This window comes from Hyposmocoma kahamanoa, unplaced genomic scaffold, assembly GCF_003589595.1.
Source record: "Hyposmocoma kahamanoa isolate Upper Pololo Valley unplaced genomic scaffold, ASM358959v1 78, whole genome shotgun sequence".
In the NCBI taxonomy this organism is placed as follows: domain Eukaryota; kingdom Metazoa; phylum Arthropoda; class Insecta; order Lepidoptera; family Cosmopterigidae; genus Hyposmocoma; species Hyposmocoma kahamanoa.
In genome coordinates this window covers 18648779-18660650 of record NW_020653945.1, presented here as the reverse complement: position 1 = coordinate 18660650, position 11872 = coordinate 18648779, and the positions used below count along the sequence as shown (strand labels likewise).

Below are 11872 nucleotides of genomic sequence, written 5' to 3'. Positions count from 1 at the left end.
AGTGGCCAGTTACTGAGTGTATTATTTGTTTAATTCATGTAACAAATGTGTCCAAATGTGCTATGATTTGTGAAGTTCATAAAATGGTAAGTTGGATAAGTTCCAGATTTTGAAATTGAGTTACGAAAACTGTTCTTATATATAATTTTATAGGGACATGATATTCACGAAGTGCATTTTCTTTGTTCATTCATACGATTGTGGTTAACCATTTTGTAAAAGATAAATTTCTCGTTTGATCAGCACAGATGGTATTAGGCAGAGTGCCTCAGCTTGAAGTGATAATTATAGAGTAGATAATACCTCTCTATGAAATCATAGAATGATTATAAATAAAAAGGCAAAAAATTTAAACAAAATAGTTATACATATATCAAGAAATTTTACCACTGTGTTATTCATATATTTTGAAGTAACTCTACCAGTTTATTATAGTTATTAATACAGAGAACGAATACAAAAAAAAACCCTTTCACCTGGCAGGACTCGAATCGCACCAAACCAGGCGATGCTCTAACATCTGACTCAACCTGTAACTCTATTATGTAATAATGAAGAAGAAAATTACATTTTCGTTTACGTCAAAAATGTAGAAAAAAATACATTACAATAATTTCGCGATTTCAGAGGGAGATTTATCAACTCTGTGTATCACTTTCTAGAAGGTTAGTTAAATATACTCTACCTATTTCTATCTCTGTTGATCAGCTAATATTTTGGCAATCGGCAGAAATCGGGTGATTCAATTGTTTTATTTATTTTCACAGTATCTTACGTATCTCATTAAGACGTGAGAATAAGTAGGACTAAAATTAATTCTTACCCTTGGTATAATAAAGCCACAAGTGACCATACGACAAAAGTGCTCACATGAAACTCACAAAAGTAATACGAACAACGTGCTGCCGTCCACTAACTAAAATTCGGCTAAGTGAGTAATGGTCAAATATCCGTCTTCAATAGAAAAAGATGAGCACTAAATTCTCTTTTAAAAACAGTTAAAATTAGTTAACGTGTTCAACTTATCGGAACTTACCCTAACGATGCATAACTGAAATATCATTAAACAATTTCAATATTTTAAAACTGGGTTATGGTTTTTTGATCTCCAAAAAATATTTTGCCTTTTAGTTGGCAGCATGAAACAAATTACGTATATGTGAAATTTTGTAACTCTCCTATTATAGCATAGAAAAGTTATTAACCGACATCAAAAAAAGGAGGTTTTCTTTTTTTTTTGTTGTTGTATGTATGTTACGTGGTAACTTCGGCCCGCATTTATTAAAAAGAGGGTACCCTCTTTCTCATAAATGCGGGCCTCAGATCTCAGTGTTGATCTTATTTAAATTTGAAGAAAATATTCCACATCTAAGGGTGGCAAACTGGGGTATGAATGCGGTTTTCAATAACATTTGGCAAATAGATGTAACTCCACGAACTTTTGAGGTAGGTTTTTTATAATACAAATGTGGCCTTATACAGCGAGGGTGCAAATATAATATACATAAACAAGTAATATACTTAACAATCCGATGATTACGTTTGAAAATCAGAAGTATGTCTTTTGCAGGTAATTTTATTTTTTGGAGATTGGTTTTACGGCATTGGAATAAATCCATCAAGCCAAATCTTAAATAATTTAATTTTTTTTAGTTTTTACTTTTATTTTTCATTGAATCTTCGTATGAGCTGTATTGACACATTGTTGCATTGCAGTATACTTCTAACGGCTTTATTTGCCCTATTGTGGTGGAGTTTGGCCAAAACTTTTGTTTCACAGAAAACTCGTGATCAGTGATGGGACTTTTGTGAATTAATAAGAATTAAGTAATGATGGCTATTCTTGGTGCAAATGTACTTTCCTGTCGAAACTGACCTTGACCTAATGACATTTTCATTGTTAACATTGTTTGATAAAAAGTTTATTATAATCAAAATTTATTGCGAAAAATACGTAATTCGGTGTCTGGGTGAAGTTACGAAGCTGTTGGTTGGCAGTCTCACCTCTGGCAACAGGTCTCCTCTCATAATTGCTTTGCAGATGTGTGCAGGTTTCCTCACGATATCTTTCTTCACCGAAAACCTTGTGGGAAATTTCAAATTATAATTTTCGCATATACCTATAACGAAAAGCACTGGATGTGCATGTAGTTCCGTATTATACCCACGCCACTATGCTTGAAAGACGGTAAGTCAAACCATTAGCGCCCAGTTACACGAGGAGAAAGTTTTCGCGTTACCACGCCTTCATGTACATTAATAGCGAATCTGAATTCTATTTACTAGCTGACAATATTTAAATTCCTCTGAATAATACAATCGCGCGGTCGCTACCAAATTCAAGCCAGTCTCGCCCAAATGTATCCGGGTGGCTCATTTAAGTTAAAACGTAAAAGCTAAATAAGTAGAGCGCATTTTGCCATGACAGTCAGACGCACGCGGTCGCTGCGCGGTGGCAAAGCGGACTCTGGTCATCGACCGCGCGGCGGCCGCGCGGATTGAGCGCGATGAAACTCGTTTCGAATAAATGCGCCTTTAAGGTTCAGACCAAGGCCACCACGGCTATTCATGTACATATAAATAAATAAACTATAAATAACACATGCATCGACAATTTATCACGTTTGTTTACTATCTCAGCGGTGTCTCCAGTCTCCTTCAGATTAGTGTGTGGGTTAAGTTGCCATTGAACTTTCTTGCTAATCAAAATAGCAATGATTATTATATTTTCCATTTGTTTAATAATTCTTATATATAGCACTGTTTCAATTGACTTCCCAATTTTAACCATGGTCCAGCATATCGTCGGGGATAGCGCAAATCCGCAATATGTATTGGTAAAAGGTGCGCATCTGCACTAAACCAAATTTTTCAGGAGAGAGATTTAACGCTATTAGTTTGTAGTTTAAATGGCTACGACTTTCATTTTTGCACAGCAATTTTAATGAATGTTGCCTACCGACTGATAACAACAGATTCCCTTAAATTTGCTTTAAAATTCCCTTTGATTTGGCCACTAAATTCACAACAACAACAATTAACAAAGTGGAAACTCATAATCCAATGCTAGTTACGCGTAATTGCACTATCGCCGACGATATGCTATGATCTAATTTCTAAGTGAAGTTGCCACTGAACATTCTTCGTAGCAAAATTAACATCTGTCATAAACTTTATTTATTCCTTTAATAAGTACATAATAATCAAATCGTAAAGGAGGTGAGTCTGCACTTTAACATTTTAATATTTTATTTTCTACTGAAGACATACTACTAAATCTAAATCATTAGTTCGAGTTTTTAGGTTTTCGCGACATAGAAAACCGACCTGTAAAGGGTCGAACGTTCGTTTCTTTGAAAAAACAAATAGGCGGGTTTTAGATCGAAAAACTTAGTTCAATTTCTTAAAACACCAGTTTTTTGAATTTTTGTTTGTATGTCTTTGCTAATTTCTACAATAGCTGAATCAATTGGAAAGTGATTTTGGATGATGTAAGATAAGCTTCGATTAACATTTAGTGTTTATTACATATAAGTGGGTTGACAAATAAATATGATATGTCAATTTTAAAGTGACGTGTGCACACTGTGAACATCACGTGAACATGCACTAGTCGGAAATCGGAACGAAGTTCGTGCGGTGACCAAAAGATTTGATATACCTACTTGAAAACAGCTACACAAATATTAGTCATCAGTAAATGCACTAAAACGTCAGCGACACTATTAGCCACCTTTAAGCCGCAATAACGGGTTATAACGGGAAAAGTACGTCTAGTGTTGTACAATAGACAAGCTTTATTATCTGGTAGAATCTCTTGATGAATCTGATTCTTTGTGTTTGTATGTTACGCGACATTCTTTTTTCTTGAAAAGGTTTTCAATTCAAATTTAAAGATAATATTCCACCTCCAAGGATGACGAATTCGGGAGTGAATGTCTATTGAATTTCACTCTCTTTCTATTAACCGATTTCAATAAAACTTGGCACATAGATAATAATAATAACGCACACAATCAACATAGCCGCACTAGGGAAACCCTTGTATCGCGGGTGCCATGGTCACACACATAGACAACCACAAATTACACCGAACTCACGAGAGAAATAAATGTAGGTCATACAAATATATATTTGTCCTGTCTCGGGAATCGAACCTGGGACCTCTGCGGCGTGGTAGCCGTTCGGCCACAGAGGCAGTTATGGAATTCCAATGAAAATAAAATATTATTGACAGATGCGAGGAGCTCCTCAACAGTGTATAACAGCTGCGTAGTGTTTGAGCTCATAACAATATTTCGTCATATCAATATCAATATTCGTTTCAATATTCGTTTTAAAAGGAATTTGCGTATTATTATGCGTTTCAGTTATCGCTACGTAACGGGCACAGCGAAAACGGATAAGCAAACTTTTGAGGTCGGTTTTATACAAAAAAAGGCAGGTCTTTCTAATTATTATTATTATATGAGTAGGATACGTAAGTGAACAATGTTTGCGCATGCGAAATCGCGCAAACGTTGATTCATTTTAATCACGGAGGATGTGATCTGTTGTTTTAATAATTCTTATATTTGCCGTTACCTTTTCCTAATTTCTGGCCCTGCATATTCAATCATCGAAGGTGAAGATAATTCCACTAAAGATTAGCTATCCAAATTTTATAATAATAAAACGTTTACTTTACATACATTTTATAGGAGATGAATTTGAAATGATTTTTGAACATTATTTCAATTTCGAATATTTCAAAATACGTCGTCATGTATTTATTTACATTATATACATTTCTGCCGATTTTTCTTCAAACATACGCACTTGTTACATGCTTGTTACGAAATAGATGTATATGTCAATAAGAACAAATACGTCAATGTAGCACTAAGGGCGCGTTCCCATTATGTCGTAACGTTTTATTTATCGTTGGATGACTGTCGCATGTAGCCTGTCTCCATGTCACGACTATCTGTCGTGATTGTGTCGTGGACGCTTATTTTATCGTTGAATGACTGTCGTATCTAGCTGTTCCCTCTAGATCGTGACGACAATTTATCGGTTAACGACAACCTTGTCATTTGCACGACAGAATCGTTTGAAGCTGCGATTATCTGTCGTCACATTTTTATCGTGACGTTTTATTTACCGTCAGACGACTGTTGTTCTAGCTCTTCCCATTGTCATGACAGTCTGTCGTCGCTACGTCAAAAAAGTCGTGAACGGCAATTAATCGTGTTGTTCTATGTGTGAACAACTTCATTTAAACATACAAGCCACGATACTTTAAAGTGCCCGACTATTTGTTGTCACGATATAATAGGAATGCGCCCTTTATAAGCGTTAGGCACACAGACGAATTAAATGTAGAATTTTCTTTTCTTTTCTTTTATATTAAGCATATTAGTAGTAAACATGCTGTGATAGCCTAATGGTTTGATTTACCGCCTCTCAAGCAGAGTCCGTGGGTTCGAATCCGTGCTCCCACCTCTGAGTTTCTCCGAACTTATGTGCGAAATTTAATGAGAAATTTACCTTTTCGGCGAAGGAAAACATCGTGATGAAGGTTCACAACCCTCGGAGACCGTGAAGTCCCCAACCCGAATTGGGCCAACGTGGCGGACTATGGCCTCTGGCCTCTGGCCTATGGCCACTCGCTTGACAGGAGACCCGTGCCAAACAGTGTGATGTATCATGATATTTGCTAATACTTATTGTTGAATGTCATTTATTATATTAATTTACAAAATAAATAGTGGTTCACATGTACTTTCTCTCTGTACAAAATGTTGGCCAGGAGGAGTCGTCTGCTCTCTCCAGAGATTAAGTTGCCCTCGTCGTCATTGATCCAAAAGAAAGTCGGTTCTATTTTGAATTCATGTCAGTTACAGCAGAGTCTTTCTGTGTGACTAGTCTATCCGCTGGTCATCCATGTAGGCCACAACAATACCCAATAGACAAACCTCGACCCTTACAGCTATACTTACAGTGGCATAACGCCCAACCTTTTTCTTGCCCCCTTCATTTTCACGATCTCTAAAGTACATCGTTCGGTCAAGCAGGCTCGGTTCGATAGTGTTTTTATGTTCGCCTGCCGTCGTCACCTCTGTGTTGTTTAGGATATCGTTGTTTCAAATAGATGACTTTAAAGTCAAGGCCCCCTTTGCAGCCAACCTTCGCCACTGGAGCTATACATATGTAGGATTATAATGTTGATTGAAAAAAGGTGCTGCCCCCGGCACAAATCAAAGTGTCATTAAATTATATAAACCGTCCCAAAACTCTAACTAATTAAATTGTCGACTTTATGACGGCCATTTCAATGAACAACATCATTCCTAAAAGATGGCGTCTCACCAAGCAACTATCATCAAAGAAAAGTTCCCTTACCAAACGAAGTATTTAGGCTCAATTTACATCGATGCGGAAGGGAATGGAAGCGAATTTTTATAACCATAGGATAACGAACCACACCACACTTAGTATATACATATAACAACACGCCTATAGAAAGTAATAGAGAAGTAATAGAGAATAGAAATAGACACGCTTGTGAACTGGAAATGTCACATTCAAAAAATTAAGAAAAAATTGTCTAGTTTCACGTAAGCACTGACGGAAATAAAGAAAACGACTGACCTAATAACTGCAATGGCCGCTTATTATGCTTACACTCATTTCCACCTAAGTTACGGCATTATCCTTTGGGGAAATAGCGTGCACGAGAAATATTTACAATCCAGAAAAGATGCATCCGTATTCTTGGTAATTTGAGGAGTACTGATAGCTGCAGACCGCACTTTAAACAATGTAAATTTTTGACTTCGTTTTCTATATATTAGAAATTTGTACATTTATTAAACAACACCCTGACTTTTATACTAATATTGACGACCGGCCCCAACGACACACTTTTAGACCACGCAATATATTGCTTCTGGCACGATCTCAGCTACACCTACACAGCTCAAGTCCCCACTCGATGTCGATGAGGATATCAATGAGCTCCCGCCCATTCTTAAAAACGAAGAAAAGTATTCACTGTTTGAAAATAAATTAAAATTACATCTTATTAATAAATGCTTTCTTTCAAAGACGCATGGTGCAAGGAAGCTTCATACTTGACATTGTGTTTTAATTTGGTCGAGTATTACTTCTTTAACAGTAATTAGGGCATGCAAAAATCGGGTGATTTTGAAAACCGACTTTTTCGGTTTTTAATTCTCGGTTACCCAGTTATTCGGTTTTTTCGGATATTTTTCTGCTGTCACCTTTCAAAGTGTCAGAAAACTATATAAACAATAAATCAGTCTTTTTAAAATTATTTTTATTATTTATAGAATTCACTGCTAATAACATCTATAAGATGACGTCTTACCAACTATCTCCAAAGCAAAGTTCCCTTATCGAACGAAGTATTAGGCTCAATTTACATTGCTGCGGAAGGGAATGGAAGCGAATTTTTGTAACCATAGAACAATGAACTTTATGTCAATTTTGTAACGTACAAACTAAGCCGCATTAGGTTCATTAAGCAGAATTAGGTTCGTAACGACAACAAAAGCGGGATAGTGATATATACTTCATGTAGCGCTGTCTCACAACGATTCATTTTAGCTCCAAAACTGAATCGTAATAAGAGTTCATGGTAAGGTCCTTGTACTCTCGTTCAGGGTCCGACATCCGTCCGAAACAATTATAGTCAAATAAGTAATAGTGCTCGACAAAATTGAAAGACGCATAATGCGAATGAAGCTCCATATTTGACTTTGTGTTTTAATTTATTCGAGTATTACTTAGGTATTTGACAGTAATTATTTCAGAGGGATGTTTTTTTATGATGCCATGTTGGACAGAGAACGAGAGTAGACCCCTAGATACGAGACGGTACCTGCGGGAATTCTCGAAACTGCGTGAGAATTCTCCGGAAGACGCAGGATGTCTGGTTTTTGGCGCGTATCTAGTTTGTAAGTACTTATTCGACATAAAGTTCATTATGCTATGGTTACATTATGTACGATTTCGTTACAAAAAATAGCTTCAATTTCGTTACGCGGCATGTATGTAACTCGAACATTAGAGGAATCTCTAATTGTATCGTCGAATATCATGCGGTATTCTTCCGCCACCCTGGACAAAAGAGTAAAAGCTCCAGATAATTGATTCAGTCAGAAATTTAGCAATAATAACAACCATGCCATAAACTTGAACTGTAAACTCTATACATATATTTCACATGAGGTACAATTTGACGAACTTTTTTTTTACAATATCAAGTGACAGGACGAACTAGTCGTGCGCCTGATGGTAAGCTACATATATTACTTTAAATTATACTAAAGTACATAATTATTTCAAATTTGGATGCTATTTTCTTGTATAAAATAGTTAAATTATTAAATTTTAAATATTATTTAGAAAAAAAATAATGTGATTTACCTACACCACTTTTGAGTAATAGCCTCAAGACAATATCTGCGTTTAGCAGCTGTCTACTTATGTTTAGGTAACCTCTCTTTACTGCTATAAATCGTTACCTAATCTTTTTAGGATACATCTTTTAAAATCTGTATTTTTTTTCTATTCAAACCAATTTTAAATTAGGATCTCAAAACCATCGCTAGTTAAAAATAGGTGAATTGATTGTAGTAGACCAAAAGTGGTAACATCTAAACATACGAGAATTCATGGAACCGCAAGCCGTTTCGTATTAACGTTCACAGAATAGCTGACGTAATATATGGACATAATTCCCCACTCCTAGCCGAACAAATTGGTGCCTTTGAATCCGACATTTTAGTATCTATTCCTATTGTATAGATAATTTTTTGCTTTTTGAGTTGACTTCGGAAGAATTATTTACCTCGATTGTTATAACGAGATTGGCGCGAATGACATAATAAATCGGTTGTTTTATTTCAACCAACCTCTAGATTTGCGATAGTAAACTACGTGGGTGACACTGAAAGGCTGCAGATAGAACTAACATGGTTACGCTTGCCCGCACAGCACCGAACATTTGTATTAATGATAATAGGTTGCGGAACAAACAAGTCGTGTGCCTGGTAGTAAGCGACAAGCCTTTCCATAACAGTTGCAGTGTCACTTAGAGCTTTAAATCACAAAGATCTGAGGGGCATTGCCAAAGCGCCCGTCACCCAAAGACATAAGTTGACAAGTCACATGTGCCTGTAATTTCATCAGCACCCTTACCCTTCAAAACCGGAACGCGTAATATAAGCATTACTGCTTGACGGCAGGAACAGGTAAGGTGGCAGGGATCGTTCACGGAAGTACTTCCGCAACTTATTACAATGTACTTTCACAAGGAGTTCTACTGTTACTTAGTTGTATTGAACATCACTAAATTGTGTTGCATTTATTACTACCGGTGGCAGATGTACCTTTCTCGCATTTATCACCAGCTTCAACGGAGGCATACGGGAATGAAACTTTCTTGATTTCATTCGAAATAGTGCTACTCAAAATGTTTTTAATAGAGAATAAAAGATAAATATTCAATTCAATGTTAAGTCTCGCTATTGTTATAAATACGATAAGACTGTTTGATAATTATCAGGTGCACTTCAACCTACTACATAATTTAAGAAATAAAACTGGAACTCATTCTGTATGCGACGCCACTTACTCTAGTTCAGTGCTAAAAACTACATACGTAAGTGAGTTGGCATAGCTTTGTATGACAATACAAACTAATGGCAACAAATGCAGAAAATTTATTATTTCTAATCCTCTATTCCAAATGTTTCGTAATTATACAATCGACTCTAGCACGTTGCTCGTGTACTGTTGTCATGAGTTTGTATAGTACATTTTATAGTATAGTACATAAATAAAACTAGGATGAATGCATCCTAATTTTATTTCTGTATAATTATAATATTTTACAAGTAACTCGACACCATACGGTAAGATGTAGAGACTAGATTTATAAAATCTACACAAAAAAATCCGTAGGTAATCTTTCTTGCACATACATGCCTATGACAACAGTCCACGAGTAACGTATTAAAGTCGACAGAATAATTACAGTTTGGATAGAGGATGAAAGGAATAATAAATTTTCTGCATCTGTCGTCATAAGCTGTATGACAATAGCTATGACAACTCACTTATGTATGGAGTTTTTAGCACTGAACTAGAGTAAGTGGCGTCGGATACAGGACGAGTGTGAACAATCCTTATATTGGTTGCAAATAATATGTACCTCGCTCAGCGTAAGTACAGTAAACTAGGACTTCATCATCAGAACAAAACAGTCATTATAACATTAATAATAAAAGTGTAGTATAGGATCCTCACCACTAAAGAAACTTCGAGAATGCCTACAGAAATATACCTACAATATAAATGGTTCAAATGGTTCTGCATAGAACTCTACTTTCAATTTAAGATTTACTATTTTGACCTATCTATAATGTTCAATTGAACCAACATCGCCACGCGTTACAATTCGATTAAAGTTCATTTCAATTTACTACTTATACTTTATTGCAACAGTATATTATGCAAATGCAAGACAATCAAACAAAACAAAGAGAAATAAAGTACTAAGCCGTATCCATACCGCAAATAAATTAATTAATAAGAGAGCAATAAGTTGCAGGTGAATAAAAAAACAGAACACGAAATATCTGATTGACAAATGTTTTCTACGCTATCAAGTGATGGGACGAACAAATCGTTGTTTTATTATGTCATATATGTATATATAAATCGGTTGTTTTATATCAAGCACCGTTTAGATTTGCGATAGTAAATAGTAATTACCTATGTGAGTGCAACTGAAAAGCAGCAGATAGAACTAACATGGTTACGTCTGCCACCACAACAACAGCGAATATTTTTTTTTATGATACCAGGTGACGGGCCGAGCAATGCCACTCAAGGCTTTAAATCACAAAGATTTGAGGGACACTACCACTGCGACCGTCACTCTAAGACATAAAGTTGACAAGTTCCAATATGTGTCTGTAGTTTCACCAGCAACCATAGTAAGTACTATCACCCTAGACGAACTCTTTCACAAGGAGTTCTGTCTACTGCTATATATTCTGAGAATTATAAAACGAACTTTGACTTCCAGTAAGCAAAAACGGCGAGCTAAGCAAGTTTTTCGTATTTACAAAACGAACTTTACCTAAGTTGAAGCAAGAAATTAAATTAAAATTTGAATTAACTTTGTAATTTTTTGCTTAAACTTAGGTAAAGTTCAAAAACATTTTCTCTTTGCATTCATAATCATAACAAAACTATGATAATGGAGTTTCATAAAAAAATCTCAATAAATGCATTTGATCGAAAAGCGATATCTGGGTCTGTTGTGACACCTGTAAAGGTATCGAATGCGGTGAGAAGGTTATTCAAAAATCTCTCACTAGATGTCACTAGCGGCAATGAATGCCTAAAGCCAGTACAAAGTCTATAACAAAAAGTCAGGAAAATTTCAGAGGCTCGATAACTGAACCCATAGCTCACTGAGTGGTAAGAGCTATGCTACGGTGCAGCATGGACTCAAGGGTTCAAGTCCCATCGGGTCGGCGAAATTTTTCTGTGTTCGATCTTTATATTCATAATCATGTACACTTTAGTTTACTAATTGGAGACGACGAAAGGAGCCTCCACACTCGATGTAGCTTTCCTTTCTTATAGATTTGGCGCATACGATAGATTGAAATCCATATAACGTATGTTTTGTTTATCGTTTTGTTGACAAATTCTACTCGTATCTATCTATAACCGTTCGTGAGATCGACAGACAAAATTCTCTTTAATAACCTATAATTATACGTGATCATATCAATGTAATAAAAGTCAATCTCAAAGTCAAGTTATTTTCAGTTTACTTGTACACATA

General features: G+C 35.8%; 1 protein-coding gene across 1 annotated transcript in view; it reads left to right on the top strand.

Moving 5' to 3' along the window:
• The first annotated feature begins 9 nt into the window (after positions 1-9).
• Positions 10-11872, top strand: part of LOC113232928 (organic cation transporter protein-like) — a 63307-nt gene continuing 51444 nt past the window's right edge. The window contains exon 1 of the mRNA XM_026467833.1: positions 10-86. Within this exon, the coding sequence (XP_026323618.1) occupies positions 63-86 (24 nt within the window). The 5' untranslated portion in view covers positions 10-62. The remainder of the gene's footprint in view (positions 87-11872) is intronic.